Genomic DNA, 17,627 nt, shown 5'->3' with positions numbered 1-17,627 from the left:
ACATCTTTTATTCATGACGTTCATATTATAACATTTTATCAAAGCAAACACACATAAGTGATCCTTAGTTGTAGTAGTTACCTTGTAGCTGCGCACATGAAGGCCCTTTTTAGGTCAACAAAGGTCAGCATCATCTGTGCTGCTGTTATTTCTACTATATTGCTCACCAGCACCCCATTAAACTAATAACAGCTTCTAAATTCCAAAATGACTCAATGAACACAGTGGATGACGTTCAAACTTAGCGGCCAATTAAACTGCAGTACAGGTTCACTTAAAATATTTTCCTAATTAGCTAATCTTACAAACACAAAAAGCACTCATTACAAATAATCTCCAACAAATGCTGTTACAGTGACTTTTGGCATTGTCAGCAACTCCTTGATGAGAACAACTGAGTGGTGGGATCATAAAAACACCACCAACTCATCGTCATTGCGTTTCACCACCATTTTATGTCGGCATGGAGAAAGCAGGAAGATGGGAGGCCAGGAAGCGTGTATGTTCCGCGGTCGTCCGCTTGGTGTCGCCAGAGATCCTCCTATCTGGGTAAATACGTGTTTCCTTCTTCTGGGCAATACCCGCCTGCGCCTACAGAGGGCGCCGTCACACACGTGCTTCATCCACAGTGGAAGATTTGGAGAAAGTGGAAGAGGAGGGATGTACAACTTGGGACTGAACCGGTTGCTTTTCTGGATATTGTGCTGCACAGATGCCGTTATTACCCTTTCTGTCCGGGAGATGGAAAAGGCGACTTATGGGCTCAAGATTCACAATGCCTCAGCCCAGGGAGAGCCGCTCTTCACACAAATTGACATATTTGTGTGATTGTGCTCTATGCTGCTGCTGCTGGTGGTGATGGGGTTGCTGCAGTGACCCACTTTCTCCACAGGGACCATTACAGGTTCCCATGGGCTAAGAGGGGCCACTCTGAGGGGTAACACAGAGTGTAAAATGTTGATCGCAGAGAAATTTCCATAAAAAAAACAAAAAAAAAAAACAGATTTTTAATCATAGGTCACATTTTATACAAGTCAACAAAACTACGACTTCCTATGAGGATATTTTGTGAGCAAACAGGAGTGTTCAAACACAGGTTAAGAAATAAAGAACTCCACTTTAAACCCAATACTAAGAATAATGGACTTATGGCCCCTAGAAGAGTTTTTTATAGGATATTTCATGGTCAAAAGTGAGAAATGCGAGGCTTAAATAACAGCGTCAGCACACTGGCACAGCACGCACAAGCACAGATAAGTAGAAAAGGGCTGGAAGAGCTCTCCTATCGTTTCATGAGGTTGTTAGCCTTCTGGTTGGCAGTGCTGATGCGGTTTACGTTGAGATTAGCCTGCAGAGAGAGAGAGAGAAAAAAAATGGGACGAAAAGAAAGAAAACGGAAGCGTCAACAAGAATCTGGCAGGCAGGCACAACCAGTTGAGATCTCCATCTATCTTTGGCTCTCGGGTTTGCTTTACTGCACAGGATAATCGTATGAAGCCCTTTGAAAGCAGGCAGTGTGAGCTTAGCAACACACTGTGGGGTAAATACAATCAAACACTTGGTTCTGAGAATAAACTATTAATAAATAATAATTCGTAGCTTTTCTGTTCATGGGGAAAAAAAAAAAAAGATCTTTACGCAGCTGTTACCACGAGCTCCGGTGCTGCTTTCATCTCTGACTCAAAGGCAAGAGCACCTACTGCTTCTGTCAAAAATAAAAAGTCACATTATTGATTTTATTCATCTCCTTTTTCAGGCACTACAAGCCTGAGTCGAACTGCAATAATTCCCCTTTTGTCTCTTTCCTAAGATCCCAAAGAGATCAGTCTGAAAGTGAAGTAACTCTTCCTTCTCCTCAGAAATGCAGACGTCTCAAAACTAAGATTTGGTGGCATGTCCTCGGGTGTGGGTTTGGTGAAAGTCCACACGTTTCTACAGAGCTGTCTGGAACATCCCAAAGGAAAAGCTTTTATGTAATGTTCTCTAGTTTTGTCAAATTTGTATCTTCAGCGTGCTGAAACTAAACCTGGTGGATGTTCAGAGGTTTTCTTGGGTTCTTATACTTCAGAAACCGTACCTGAGCCTACAAGAAGGTACTTTAATAGTTTAGTTGAGGTAATCATCAAAGGCTCAGTGGTTTTATAAAAATGACAGGTGGCCTGCCACAGTCATTGACTGCATACAGAAGATGGGAACATCATCAGTTAGCTCAGTCTCATTGTGGAGCCTCAGGTTGAGTGTTTGAAGCGCCACCTTTGAAGGGTTCTCTGACACACGGTAACAGGACAGCGGTACCTTTCCCTGTATGCGGATGATCTGGTCGTTCTGTGTTTCGAGCTCATTGCCGATGTCCAGGGCCATGCTCTTCAGATTTCCAATGATGCTGCCCACATGAGTCAGGTTCTCCTCCATCTCGTCCTCTCGGGCATCATTAGTCACCCTGACACAGGCGGGAACAAAGCAGGAGAACATAAACACTGCAAAGATATATGTACATTTTTGTGTGTGTCTGTGTTTGACCAGCTGCCTGTGTGTGATGACTGGCATTATTACATGTCAGTCTGCTGTAAAAAAAGAGCAAACACACACAGTCTCACACTCACTGTGCATGCAGCTGCCTCCTCTCAGCACACACAATAACACACTCCATTAAACTCTCCTGTGTATCACTCTCTCGCTACCTTCGTATGTATCCTCCGCTCATGATCATCTGCTCTCTCTCATCCACAACTCGAGACGATGGCGGCTGATTGGATACAACGCCATCCTGACTGGAGGCTCCGCCCCAAACTGCCTTGTATGCCCCACTCTCCTCAAAAGCCTTCAGTCTGGGAGAAAAGGGACAACGACCACATGATGTCTATTTTATTAAGCCTGTTAAATATGAAACATGAGAACCAGAGTGTACCCATACTGATCCTGCAGGTGCAGTGTGGGTACACCAGGGGTCCATTTATACCATAAATATGACAAACATGACGCTGGACTACTCTAGCTAAAAATCAGAGCAGCAAAGCAAGCCGACAACAACATCTCAAAGCTACTGAATCTGAAGAGTTTGCTCCTGTTAATGCCTCTGAAAACAAGATTCCTTTCTTCAAATTAATGAAGTTGAAATCAATATGCTGATTTTATAATGTAAATATGTTTCCATTTAGATATCTATTTTATGTCAGTACTCACTGGTATCACCTGGTGATCATCATGATCAATAAGTTTGAGATCTCCACCCATAAAGAGCAAGAAATATTTGACTTTGCTCACTACGCACGGCAGAGTGCTTTCCCTGAGAAACACACTGAGTTCCCGCCCTGCTGTTATGTTGGGATCCCCCCTGAGTGTAACATCTGGGATGAAAAAGGAAGTCAACACGGACTTGCCAAAAACTGCTATCAGCTGTGTTGGTGCCTTGTGGAGCATTTTTTTAAATACAGTTATCTAAAAAATGATTATGACCTGCTGTGATGGTGCAGACACTCAAAGATGCTCCAGATTTAGAACACTGTTAGTCTGTTAACAAGCACTATGAGGCAGGTATGTGTGCACACATACAGTTTATGTGCACCTTGCTAATCAAGATTATGACCACTGGCTGATAATTTGGCACGTCATACTTTTGTACCAATATGGTCACTTCTGGTTCCCAAAAAACCAACATGGCAGCTGCTGTGTGAAAACTGTGATGTGTGATAGCACACACCCCAGGCTTCAGCACGGAGAGGACGGTATGACCTCATTAGACTAAATGAACTGTAGGGATAAAAATAACTTAAACATGACTGACCTGATGGATCGCCTTGATAAGGTGGACACTTGTACTGAAAAATTTTAAGGTTTGTAGTGAAATTTCACACACAGTTTAAGCCTGAACGGGACGTTTAAAATAAAGCTGCTGTGGTAAAAGTGACCCAGAGGTGCATTAGAAGTCAAGCACATGTCAATCAGGTATAGTTTTTACTTTTTATGGGTCGCGTTCCATAACTTTATGACTATATTTCATATACTTACCTCAAAATAAACAGACAAAACACACACAGACACACACACACCTCCACCTACTTATCACAGGCGCAGAGACCACAGCACTTGCCCAGGTCAGTCAGGTTTTTCTCTGCCTCCCTCATATCAGAGTTGATCTGATCCAAACCCTCCTCTATTCGATCGAACTGCTCTATGAGAGGAGGAGGTGGAGCAGGATGAAGGAAGGAAGGGAGAGCAAAGGCGAAAGAGAAAAGTCGTTGCAGGCGAAGGAGAAGCCAAAAGGAGCGAAAGGTGACAGAACGCAGGAAAGAATCGGTGGGATGAGAGGAAGGTTGAAAGTAACACAGGAAGGATGGAGGAAGGTAGAATAAAAACAAAAAATGACCAAAAAAAAATCACACAGTATTTCCACATGGCTGCACGGATGAACTGAAAAACCAGCCACCAGCAACCCAACGTGAAATCTAAAAACAAAAACAGTACGAGCAAACCAGAAATACACAAATCACTTTGCACTAACTACTGCAACACACTATGAGCTCATATACCAGCTGATGCCCTCTGACCTCAGTGCCCACCTCCATCAGGTATAAGGAAGAGTGGTTTCTGCATGTGCGCTTCTTTTGTTTCCATTATGTGATTCTAAATGCTACTTTATTTTTTTTATTTATTTCATTTATCCAGATGAGTGCATCTGCAGTTAAACACCTTTTTACCACATTACTGTAAACATCATTTTAGGAAAAAACTGCTTTGATATCAGTAGTTAATTTTGAAAGTTTTCACTGATTTCTATTAGATATGGAGTTTACCCATTATTGCTAGGTTCCAATAAAAACTGAGTTATAGAATTCATCTTTAAAGGAATTTTTTTCTATAAATTAGATTTTTCTGATCCTCTGATCCAGAAATCTCCACTTCAAAAACACGAAACATTTTAGATTTAGATTTATTTACATGCTGAAGGTTTTTGCATCTCATTCACATCATGGTTTATAGAACATTTTATTTGGTAGAACATGCAGAAATTGTCTTTTGACAACATTTTCTTCTTAACGGAGCAATTAAACGAGACATTCAAACAAAAAAGCTTTGATGTGGACAAAATGAAACAAGCAATTCAGGCAGAGACGGCTCATCAAGTTACTGAAGCTGCCGCTGCTGCTGCTGATGATGATGATGATGATGGGATTGTGAAGATTAATAATTCTGTCATTGCTGGAAAAGCAAATCTGACAAACAGCGCAACCAATTTACACTTCATTTAATGGAACTGGGCACCAGTACGAGTTTCTTAGGCCCCATTTGGATAACGGTGCAGATTCCCGGAAACTAGACCTACTTCCTGAGTGGCCAGATACACAAACCACAGCACTGGGCCATGTCTGTCAGATTCTTCTCTGCCTCTCTCATGTCCCTGTTGATGGAGTCCATGCCCTCCTCAATACGCTCCAACTGCTCTGTTAGGAACAGGAGTTTTATAGTGGCGGGTTTATGGTGTTGTCACAGCAGGAGCAGAAACGAGTAGTGGATAATAGATGATTCCTGATTGGTCAAGGGTTTGTTTAGACAATGTGTACTGGCAATCCCTCAAAATCAAAAGCTCAAATCAGAGATAATCAGACTTATAAGAAAAAATGGCAAATTTAGGAGAAAAAATATTAACTTCTTGCCTTCTTACTTGAAGAAAAAAAATTTTCATTTACACTCAAGAACACTTTGCAGAAGTCTTTACAAAGCTGGAATTTAGATGAAGTAGAACTGATTACCTCCTTGCTCATCCAACATCACCACAGTTCTGATCCCAACATCTTTACTCTGGAGGAGGGAGCACATGAAAACCCATTACTGACAGCAACCCACTGCCACACATCGTTTCCAAACAGGTTTTTATTTCAGATATGGAAATCAACTTTAAGAAGCTTGCTGCAGATAAATAACATATGACTGCCATGAGGCCATGCAGCTGTGAGAAAAACAACTGTTTCATCAGAGCATCACTGAACACAACCGGCAAGAAATATGCAATCAGCTCCTGCTCACGTCTTCACTTCCTCTGGATTTTAGATTTTTGGCAAAAAAGGCAACAAGGTGAGCATGTTACAGACTGTTTATGTGCAGCAAGATCAAAAGATTTTTTTTATAAAATAAACCCATGGCTGTTAGGGTGAAAGATCATAAAAACACTTGACATGAATGATGTGCTTTGAAAAATATCTTTCTTGCTTTCCTCACTGTTCTGTACATGTGCTCTGCTCTCACAGCTGCTGTTTGTCCAAAATCACTTTCCAGCAGCTTAAAATTAATCACAATATTGCATCCATCTTTGTTAACGTCATTCTGAGATGCATCTGTGGCCATTTCCTCTTGTGGGAAACACAGAGGGCTAATTACACATGATGATCATAATGCTCATGGTGAGGTTTGTGCACTCCATCATGTGCACTCACTATGAGCTGCAGCATTCAACTACCAAAGGTACAGCCTGTTAAAGTGAGCATAGCGTGTGTGTGTGTGTGTGTGTGTGTGTGTGTGTGTGTGTGTGTGTGTACCTCCTCAACGAACTGAACCATCCGCCGTGTGCTCTCCAGTGACTGAAAGACACACAAAAATAGCTGCTTCAATATTCACTCGCTTAAGATTCAGCACATAAACTCATGAAATGCCCGTTCATGAAAACTTATTATTGTAGCTTCAAATTAGTTCGAGTTTTTATTTGTCACATGCAGAGTTTTACAAGTATAATGTACAGCGAGATGCTTAAATGTACATGTGCAAGTGACTCTTTGAGTACTGGAGGATGTCTTTAAGTCTCATTTAACAGTTTGATAGTGTGAAGGTAAAAGCTCCTCATTCTCTCTGTCGTAGCCATCAGCAGGTGTCTCCCTGCTGGCAGGAGGGAAAGCAGTCTGTTGTAGGGGTGGCTCAGGTCCTCTTGGCTATTGTTCTGTTTGCTGTAGATGTCCTGCAGGTCGAGGAGGGTGTCCTCTCAGCAGAATGGACCACCATTCTACCGGCCAAGTGGTCCTATCCATGTGGTGATACTCCCACTCAGGATGCTTTCTATTGTGCAGATGTAGAAGCTCCTGAGCACCCTGAGTGGGAGTTTGAGTCTGTCAAGGCCGGGGAGGAAACGGACGAGGGAGGGCAAACACGCAGGACTCCGGAGATTGGCATAACGTAAAGACATTTATTTATATAGGGAAAAAATAAATACAAACACCGTAGAAGGGGGACGAAGGGCAGACACAGGGAGCACAGGAACACACGGGCACACAACGTCAATGACGCGACAAAGAACACATGGAAACTGAGGGCTTAAATAAACAATGGGTAATGAGGGGAAGAGGAAACAGTAGGGCACAGCAGGTGAGGCAAATAAAACTAATAACACGGAAGAAGCCAACTAAATGCAAAGCACAGGGAAAATCACACTTGCAAATTAAAACAGGAAGTGATAAACCAAGGAACACGCAGACGAGTCACAACACGGGGAACAAGACAAACATACTGGGAGGAGAAGCTCAGGAAATAAACTAAACACAAAACGCTGGGCAAACGGCCCAGGACGTGACAGAGTCCCTTAGTCATCTCAGATAGTGGAAGTGCTGTTTGTCTTTAATCTATGGCGCTGGTTTGATTTACTGATATTAAATGCATCTCAAACAGACAATCATTAAAAGTACAGTAAATTTGTTTTAGATCATTTAATAGAAAAAATAATGTACTCATAAATATACACTGATTAGTGTGTAATTACATGTGCCAACACACTGATGCAGTGTCATAAACTTAGACTTAATCCATTAAAAATGCATAGGAGTGGGTGCTGGGTTATGGAAGCTGCCGTGCCTAATACAGTGACTGACGGGTAGGCTCGAGGGTCCTAAAAATCCCACTTTCCTCTGATAAACAGTTTGATTAGATTCTCGCATTTTATGAGAGTTTATTGGCTCAGCCTCAGAGTCCAGCAATGTTACAATGTCCACTTCAAAGACAGTTTCACTGTCGCCAGCTAACAGCAGCAAAAACAGCAGCGCTAATCCACCGAACAGTTCTGGATAATTTACACAAGCTAACTTTAAGTTAGTATTTTGGAATGAAGTGAACTGTAAGGACGCACACATTCCAGCATTTTTGGCTTCATAAGAACAGGAGAAATCCACGAGATTTTCACTGGTTACACGTTCCAATCAAACCAATCTTACACATGCTTGCTGCTTGTTTATCTACTGTGTGTGTGTGTGTGTGTGTGTGTGTGTGTGTGTGTGTGTGTGTGTGTGTGTGTGTGTGTGTGTGTGTGTGTGTGTGTGTGTGTGTGTGTGTGTGTTATGTAAATATGTCAGTCCCCGGGGATTTCCCCACTGATGGGATGATGAGGTGACAAATGTCTCTGACCTGCAGCAGCCTTTAAATGCCAGGCATTGTGTGCTTGTGTTCAACACCACCCCCACTGAGTGTATGAGCTCATCTGTGCCAGATGGTTGCACTGGGACACGAGCTGTCTCTATGGCAACCAGGTGAGCCAGGTGCCCTTAAAGGGGCCCTCCCCTCAGTCAGAGCTGTGCCCTCTGTGGCTCACAATATTGTGTAGTAGTTCATGTGATTCTTCTTGCCACTGTGCTTATTTTGAACCTTCTGTTTTTTGCTGAGATGTTCTAATTTTAATTATTCTCATTTGGTTTCTCTGACTGACACACGGAGAGTCTGAGGTGCTCTCTGGGGAAACGGTAATGAAGGCATGACAAGTCCCGAGGGTTTAAGCTGAAGGTGCTGTTATGACGTACTTCCTGATGTCTTTATAACCACTTTTAGATTTTTCAAGCCAGAAAATAGACCAGGCGCAGGTGAGGGCTCCATACTGCCCATAGTAAGTCAAATTCACTGCCAAATTTTTTGGCCTGGTCATATTACACTCGGCCATGGAAATACATTTAATGAAGCTCTCTACACACAGTTCTTGAGCTAATCTGAAGGCCACATGAAGTTTGGAGATCTGTAGCAGAAAGTTGGTGACCTCTGCACACTATGCACCTCAACATCTGCTGACCCCAATCTCTTCCACTTTGTTATAATCCCACTAACAGCTGACTGTGGAATATTTAGTGGTGAGGAAATTTCACGACTGGACTTACTGCACAGGAATCATCCTATCATGGTACCACGCTGGAATTCTCTGAGCTCCTGAGAGTGACCAATTCTTTCACTAATGTTTGTAGAAGCAGTCTGCATGCCTAGGTGCTTGGTTTATACACCTGTGGCCATGGATGTGATTGGATCACCTGGATTCAATGATGTGAATACTTTTGGCAATATAGTTTGTGTACACTGACCCTAAAGTTCACTTTATTAGGAGTGTCAAACTGATTTTTGTTCATGGTCCACATACAGAACAATTTGATATTTATGAGGCCAAACCACAAAAACTTTTACCAAACAACCTATAAAACTAAAGACTGCATACAATGAATCCATATGGATACTGGAAAAAAAGAAAAGGTCCACGGAGGACACTATTTCCTCTGTGGTTCACGCTGCCCTCACCTGTCCTGAGTGTGAGGACTCCTATCTCCATACGCACTTTGTGAACTTCATGTCAGCCTTCAAAAGCATCTTTCCACAGAACCTTGTGCACAAACGGCTCACACTTGGACTGAGCTCTTCCCTCTGCAACTGGGTCCTGGACTTCCTGATGAACAGGCTGCAATCTGTAAGGATCTATGACGTCCCCCCCAGGGCTGTCTGCTGAGCCCCCTTCTGTTCACCCTGCTCACATATGATGGCACAGCAGAACACCCAGGCTGTCATATTGTGAAGTTTGCGGATGACACAGCAGTGGTCGGATGCATCGCTAACAACGATGATTCCGGTGGAACACCTGGAGGGTTGGTGCAGACAGAAACAAAGGAGATGATCCTGGACTTCAGAAGAGTCAGACACCCCCTCCTCCCCCTGCACATTTGAGGATCTGCAGTGGAAGTGGTCCCCAGCTACAGGTTCTTGGGTGTTCGCCTAAGTAACAACCTCACCTGGGGCAACAACATTTCCAGTCTGGTCAGGAAGACACACCAGCGCCTCTACTTTCTCAGGAGGCTGAGGCGCGCTGGACTCTGAAGCTCAGTCCTCTCCTCATTCCACAGATGTGTGGTGGAGAGCGTCCTGGGCTCCTGCATCACTGTGTGGCACAGAAGCTGCTCTGCAGCAGAGAAGGAAGCTCTGCAGAAGGTGGTGAAGGCTGCACAGAAGACTGTTGGAGTCAGCTTCTCCACCTCCACGGACATTTACACCTCCAGATGCAGAAAAAGGGCCACCTGCATCTGAAGGACCCCACACACCCAGCACACACCCTCTTTGTTCCACTCCCCTCAGGCAGGAGGCTGAGGAGCATCAAGAGCAGGACCACCAGACTGAGGAACAGCTTCTTCCCTGAAGCTGTGAGACTGCTGAACTCTGGTGGGGCTGTGTAGCTGCACTGCTCTCCCTCCATCAATCCTTGCACACACGCTCATGCTGCTGTCATTGCACAATTATCACTGCTGTGGCACCATGTGTCACTAGCTTTACTCCACATCTTAAACTGTTTTATATTGTTTATTTTTATATTTATTCAGTGTCTTTTTCTTTTTAAATTATTGTTACTTACATTTATATTTATTCTTCTTTAATATATTTGAAAGGGCAACACTGGGACCTGGGACAGAAATTTCGTTCAACTGCATGTAAATGTGATGCAAATGACAATAAAGAATCTTTGAATTCTTGAGTCATATGAACTAAGCAGCGTCCATGTACACAAAATTAATATTTTCCACCCTTAACAGGTGGAAAAGTCCATATTTGAAGGTTGGTGGTGAAGAGAATAATTTTGCCAATAATTTCCAGACCATAGTTCAAGTTATCCATCCATCCATCATTCTCTTCCGCTCATCCAGTTCAGGGTTGCAGGGGGGCTGGAGCCTATCCCAGTGCTGCGACCTTTGTGAACGTTGCCTAAATATACTTGTCATGAGTTCCTTATAATCTAATCATTCACAGAGGCGAGCATGCAGTCCAACTCTATTTACTCAGCTGTTTGAACATAAATGATGCAACAACACAGGAGACAGTAATCGATCACCGAACATGGTGCTCTAGACATTTTTTTAAAATTTCACAGCCGAATGTTAAACAGTTGTGAAAAAGTAATCGATTTGTTTGTGTATGTGATTTTTGACATAACAGCACAAATGTGTAAGTACTGTACTCCAGCAGTGAGTATATTTGCAGCACATAATTTGTCCATACAAAGCAGTGATGTGTCACCACAGCAAGAAAGAGAAGTGACACGTGTTTCATTTTAGCCCAAACCGTGAGCTTTATTTTAAATTCCTGATCTCAACCAAATTGTTGTTAATCCATAATCTCAACCAAGTCAGGTCAAAAATGCTTCATGCCAGAACTGTGTAAATCTCCCCAAAAATTTCTTCATCTTTTCATCCAGCTGTGACCTGACTTCCATGGCCGCAAGACACAACAAGCTAACTGGCCTTCCAAACTAGGAATTTAAACCCTTCCTTACTAGCTTAAAACTCGGCCATAGTTGGTCCCAAGCCCAGATGAGAAAGGATGAGGACTGTATGCAGGCCTAGCAAACCTACCCCGTAAAACTCAAACTGCTACAGAAACGTTGACAAGAGACAACGAGACTTGGTTTTGGAAGAAGGATCTTCAAAGTGTTGTGCGGTGAAAGCCAGGAGTGCGTGGGAACCAGCATTTTGGAGGACTCTTGTTGGCGGCTTATACCCCAGGAGGGGTGTTAGGCATAAGTAAAGTAAGTCGAGTTTAAACAGGTGACCCACTGGCTGTTATCGGGTACGTGTACATTGGATATTTCCAGAACACAGGAAAGGAGGTGAAATAAGTGTTTTGTCATGTGATTTTTATTCTAACAAGGTGAATAAACAACCATTTTGATAGGATGGGTTGTTAATAATAAAGAAATAATAAAGGTGTTCTTACCTCATCTGTGACCTGATTGGCTCTTCTCTGCAACTCCTGCTGCTCTGTGAGGACGGGCTGGTCTGAAGGTGTGTTCGCAGCCATGTGTGTGTTTTTGTGTGTGTTCAGTCCCAGGTGACCGGATCAGGCTGCAGCATCAGGTGCTTTTGACAGCTGGAGAGGGTGAGATTATTTATGACTGACAAAAGACTCGACCAGAGACCACCTGGCAGACTGACACATAGAAGAATTTAAAACACATAAACATGCTTTGTTCTAATTTATGTTTTAGAAGCAGTTAAAACATAAGCATAAAACATAAGATGGGGAGTTTGTTTTTATCCAGATATGTGGGAATTTATGACAAACAGTTATGAGTTCCTATGTGTGTAGCTTATGGTAGAATTTTCTAAAGACAACTTGAGCTTGTTGTCTAAAGACAACGAGCTCCAGAAAAATCACACCAATTACTGTAACAATCAACCAGTTAGCATTCAAAATGTCAGTTAGTGCAGCCTGTTTCACACATGAACATGATGCTTCAAGGTCAAGGGGACCAATAAAGCTCATATCTAGCTCTTAGACTCTAAAAGATTAATTTAGCAAGATTCATAGTACAGAATGAGCCTTTTAAATCTCATATGTGCCTGATTCAGCCTCTCGTGTCTAGAACAAGGTATTTTATTTCCTTTCCCCAGCCTTTAAGCCCAGCTTCCTTGTGATTCACTGCTAATAAGGATCCTAATAAACTAAACTAGTCTAAACTCATCTTCAGACAAAGTCTCAAGCAACTAAAATCACCAAACTGGAAGAGGGATGAGCTCTCAGGTTAAGCTTAGTCTGAATTAGGATGCCTCCTATTTGAGGTGTTTTAGGCATGCCCTACTGGGAGGAGGCCTTAGGGAAGACCAAGGACATCCATGGAGAGATTATATCTCTCAGTTGGCTTGGGAACATCTGTGTCCCCCTGGACCAACTGTAGGAGGAGGCTGGGGAGAGCAAGGGCTGAGTGTCTCTGCTTAGATTGCAGTGGCAAAAAAAAAAAAAATTGTTGGATGGATGTAAAAAGAACAACAAAAAGGAACTTAACAGTGTGCTTCAGTGCTTTTTATTGGCACACATTAAATGACCACTACTCAGATGTCCAAACCACCTCAGCTGGCTCCTTTCACTGTGGAGGATTAGCGACTCTACTCTGAGACAGAACTCTTCATCACTGCATCTCTAAGGGAGAGCCCAGCCATCCTTTGAGGAAACCCATTTCTGCTGTTTGTATCCATGATCTCATTCTTTCAGTCACTACAGAAAATCCATACGAAGAGGATAGAACCGAGTGATCAGTTTACTCTCCTCAGGATAAGATTACCAGGGTCCATGAGGCCCAGCCAGCCGCAGCCTGAAAGAGTGACACAGGGGGCGCCACAGTGCCCAAGCAGAAAATTAATTCAGTGTTCAAACTGGGCACAAAGCTTCAGTTTGATGAGTGATTCTGTGTTTTCTTTTTCCATAGATTTTTTTTTGTTGTTGTTTATTAAAAAGCTGGGTTTTTCCCTGCAGAGTGATGACATCGTCCACTCTGAGCTGCATGGAGATTATTCGCTTTCCTATGGTTTCATGCTCAGATCTTTCACGCTGCACGTATGCTTCAAATATCAAATGTAGCCATTTTTGCCCTTTTTCCCCTTGATGTTACCCCCCCCCCCGTGACCACTTCCCCAGAATAAACACTGGAATATTATTTATAATTATATTTTTTCTTACACAAAGTAAGTACACTTTAGTTACTATTACTTTACTATTTATTGTTAATATAAAGTGTTACAATATCTGCATGAATCTATATAATCGCTTACAACAACCACCTTCTCTGTAATTAGGTGTCCACAAACCAGGTGCTGAGTACACACACACACACACACACACACACACACACACACACACACACACACACACACACACACACACACACGCACTTCTCTTTGTGTTATCAGGCTGCAGCATCATAATTAGGTCTAAGCACTAATTACCACCTGCTGGAATAAATAAGAGGAAGAAAAGACAAGAAGGAAAAATGAGCCATGATGTTCTTCAGTGCAAAGAGGAGGTACCTGAAATTTTAAAATGGTCACACATCTTTTAAGCTACAGACTGAAGCATCTTAAATGAACAGATCAAAAGTTCGGAGAAGAAAACAACTCTGTGTTTGGTCATTTTCATTGAGGGGCAGTTTTACTGTAAACGGTATTTTGTGTAGCATCTTAGTGCTAACCTCCTTTAGTTCGACCACCTTCACCTTCATCTTCTTCAGCTGAAACATTAAACTGATGCACACTTGATGCTAAAGCTGACCAGAAACCAGCAGAGTTAGTGAGGGATGATGAGAGGGTTCTCATAAGAACAAACACACAGAAAGCATGCAGGTTCCACTCCTAGTTATAATGAGCATAAACACCAGTTAGTTTATGGTCTATAGAGCATTACAATAGATTAAGCCACCCAGCACTGTTTAAGTAATTAAATCTTCTCCAGCTGCAACACATTAATGAATAAATAACTATGATCCATATTTGATGTTAAAACCTTTTCTACTATTATTTAAGTAGGATTGTGAATTTTACTGAAGTAAAGAGTCCAGATGTTTGAACAGGTGTTCAGCACAAACTGCTTTCATGTAATAAATGCGTCAGGGTACGGCGCTCCAGGGGAGCCCGAAAACCACTGTTTACTCTGCCAGATTTCTGCATTATTTGTATTATTATTTAGATATTTTGTGCACTGTATATTTTGTAATTTTGTAATATTGTGCTATAGTTATAGCTCTAATATCTCTGTATATTTGCAATTTGTATACTTGTATATTGTCTTATAGTTTTTATACTTATTTGTTTCTTTCTGTAAGCACGAAGTACCGCAGCAATTTCCTAATGCTGTGAACCTGTTCACCCATATGGCAATAAAAACCTTCTGATTCTGATTCTGATTCTGATTCTGATATCGGGTCATTCCCTGAAACCTCAGTGCTGCCCACATGACCTGTCAAAATCAGCTTTTTTTGTACAATAACTTTAACATATTTAATGAAACTGTGTAATATTTGTTTTCAGGGTTTTGGGCCCTCAGAGGACATGGGGTGGGTGCTTTTTGGTGCTTTTTAATAATTTTTCCGGCATTTCTGAGCCCTTATAGCTCCTTTAATCAGTTTTACTCCCACTCACAATTTAAAGCCAAATTCTGCTTTTCTTCAGCACGATTTTTTTTTCTCACTGGTCAGTTTTGAGCATTAATTCATAAATATTTTTCATGACTCGATTATTTTGCCTGGTATAAAATATAGGTAGGAAAAACGAGACCTTAAATTATGAGAAAACATCAAAGATCCACTGATAAGACCTTGAAAACGCCCCCGGTACAGCACGGCACAAAGCCGGCTCAATGTTGCTGAAAATCTTTTCTCCACTTGTTTAAATCATGAAATTATACTCTAACCCTTTGCCGCTTCTTTAAAGTCCAGCTTCTCAGCGGAACTACAAGCTGAGCTTTAGTCTAATCGCACACTTTGAAAGTTGAAATGAAAAAAGCAGCAGTCCTCCTACCTCTCACTCGTTCCTCTTTAAATGCTCGTGTTTTGTCGTGGTTTTCCACAGCAGACCATCAGCAGCGCAGACCTGCTCTTCCTGCCCGGTTAGTCCTCCTCAGCATCCCCGCTCCCCTCCTCCACACAGGCCCCGCCCCTCAGCAAACAGCAGCCCAAACTTCCTCCGAACATCAACATGATGTCAGAGCTGCAGGTCAGGACGCAGCAGCGGCTTAATATTACAGAAAAAAGATATTTTCAAGGGTAGAGGATTTAGATTTAGCGTCGTCAGCGTTTGTGTCCTTAAAGTTTAGCTAACATAACAGAAGCGCTTCCTTCTTTATGAATAATTTTATTTTTAAGTTTGAATCATACAGTGATTATTTTGAGGCGGCCGCCGTGCGTCCTCTTTCCCGCCTTTGCTGCGTTTCATAGCGCATCATTGCCCCCACCTGCTGATCTGTTAATACTCCACCTTTAAAGGAACTTTGTGGGTTTGTGCTCTGGAGCCGCTTGATTTTTCAGCATTTTCATTTTCTGAGGTTTAAGCCTTGATTTCCGTGAGGAAGCTTTATAACTCAAAGGTTTCTTCACAGCTTCGTGCCATCACAAGTACCGTGTCTTATACTACAGCCTATGAGCAAATAACTAAAACACACACACAATCCTGATGTGTACGTGGTCAAACAAGATCACTAAAAAGGGCAGATCTTATCTTCAAAGTGCGTCTTGATCTTTCAGCTGGTTAATGCGCTCCTTCCTAGAGAGCGGCAGGCTTGTCCTGTAATGTTATATTAATGTTAAATTACAGAAAATAAAATGTTCGTGCTGGATAATCTCACCATAGACCACTCGTTATTTTTCAAAGTCCAGCTTGTCTGTCTTGTGCATTAATTAGTTATTAAGAAGTTCTCAGATGACCTTCTTGGTCATTTTTTGCGTAGATATTATTTGTTTGGTGTTTTAGGCCTCTGACCTCTGGACCCCACCGGTTTAACAAAGCCTGTTTAAGATAAATGAGAAACTCAGGTTTTATTACAGGGTCATTATTTAAAGTGTTGTAAACGACTTGTTGGCCTGTGATCTGACACACAGCTTAAACATGTCTCTCATCAGTGTTATCAAGTCATTGTGAGCCAGAAGAGGGTTTCCTACCACAAAGTAGAAGCTGCAAACAGTTTTTGGTGAAATTCCCTTTATGTAGCCTTTGCTCATTGGGTTAAAAACATCTCATTGATTTTAAAAATGTCTTTCTCAAGAGAGACCAGGCTGAGAGGGCCGCAGACGCTGCACCAAATACAACATCACAGTCTAGCAAGAGATTTTAAGTGTCCAAAAATGACTGGAGTGTTCATACAAAAGAATCATGAAAATACTTACAAAACAGGTCATTTTTTCATTTTATATATAAGCCCTTCATGAATTCAGTTGACGACAGTTTATTTACCAATATAAGCAAACATATTAGACATAAAATAAAATAAATAAAAACATAGAAATGCCAGAAATCACTTGTTGCACTGGGATCCTGATGGCTGCTGATCTGAGGCGTTGCTCAGGTGTTGAGGACTGACCCTTCACCTATCAACCAAATTCAAAGAAAAAATGTCAACATAAAGCGACAGGTTTATGGATGATGTTCAGCCTTTAATGTCTTTTCAATGACCTTTCCAGGGTGAGGTGACCTTGGATGAGTGAAATTTCCAAATTGTGGGCTGAGGCCCCCTGGTGGCCCATGCAGGGACTGCATGTGGGCCACGAGCGCTTGTAAACACCTCAATTTTTTTTTTTTCTTGAAATTTTAAAAGTTGTACCGTTTGAACTTTATACATCCCACAGTTACAGGTTAAGTTGCACTAATAGGATCAATAAACTGATAATCCTTTAGGCTTGTTCTAGGGTCAAACAAAAGACTCTTGACTCAAGGTTCATAACTTACTTTAAAATTGCCATGAAATATTCACATTTTTTTCAAAGAACGTGAACTAATGAAAGAATGCAATGGGCTTTTTAAATGACTCCCCCCCCCCCCAGTTGCCCCAGAGACTGAATTTTGCTGCATGCATGTGTGAAATGTGTGACAAGTAGCGCTGAT

General features: G+C 42.0%; 1 protein-coding gene across 2 annotated transcripts; it reads right to left on the bottom strand.

Moving 5' to 3' along the window:
• Positions 1 to 19: 19 nt before the first annotated feature.
• Positions 20 to 15,644, bottom strand: LOC115790803 (synaptosomal-associated protein 25). Of its 2 annotated transcripts, none has more exons than XM_030744751.1 (8): positions 15,552 to 15,644; positions 11,980 to 12,132; positions 6,534 to 6,575; positions 5,751 to 5,799; positions 5,324 to 5,441; positions 2,682 to 2,828; positions 2,296 to 2,440; positions 20 to 1,348 (listed from the first exon to the last, which is right to left on the bottom strand). In XM_030744751.1, the coding sequence occupies exons 2-8, from the start codon at positions 12,061 to 12,063 to the stop codon at positions 1,283 to 1,285; spliced, it is 651 nt and encodes a 216-aa protein (XP_030600611.1). In that variant the 5' UTR covers positions 12,064 to 12,132; positions 15,552 to 15,644; the 3' UTR covers positions 20 to 1,282. The 2 variants fall into 2 exon arrangements, with proteins under 2 accessions (XP_030600611.1, XP_030600610.1); XM_030744750.1 differs by lacking the exon at positions 5,324 to 5,441 and adding an exon at positions 4,060 to 4,171.
• Between the last annotated feature and the right edge of the window lie 1,983 nt (positions 15,645 to 17,627).

This window comes from Archocentrus centrarchus, chromosome 13 (assembly GCF_007364275.1).
Source record: "Archocentrus centrarchus isolate MPI-CPG fArcCen1 chromosome 13, fArcCen1, whole genome shotgun sequence".
In the NCBI taxonomy this organism is placed as follows: domain Eukaryota; kingdom Metazoa; phylum Chordata; class Actinopteri; order Cichliformes; family Cichlidae; genus Archocentrus; species Archocentrus centrarchus.
Note: the sequence above shows the minus strand (reverse complement) of the source record. Positions and strands in the feature narration are given on the sequence as shown.

Coding starts and splice junctions, on each gene's coding strand:
- LOC115790803 (XM_030744751.1), bottom strand. CDS start 12,063: ATGGCTGCGAACACACCTTCAGACCAGCCCGTCCTCACAGAGCAGCAG. Junction 5,442..5,750: donor GATGTTGGATGAGCAAGGAG/GTAATCAGTTCT, acceptor TGTTCCTAACAG/AGCAGTTGGAGCGTATTGAG. Junction 1,349..2,295: donor TCATCCGCATACAGGGAAAG/GTACCGCTGTCC, acceptor CTCTCTCTGCAG/GCTAATCTCAACGTAAACCG.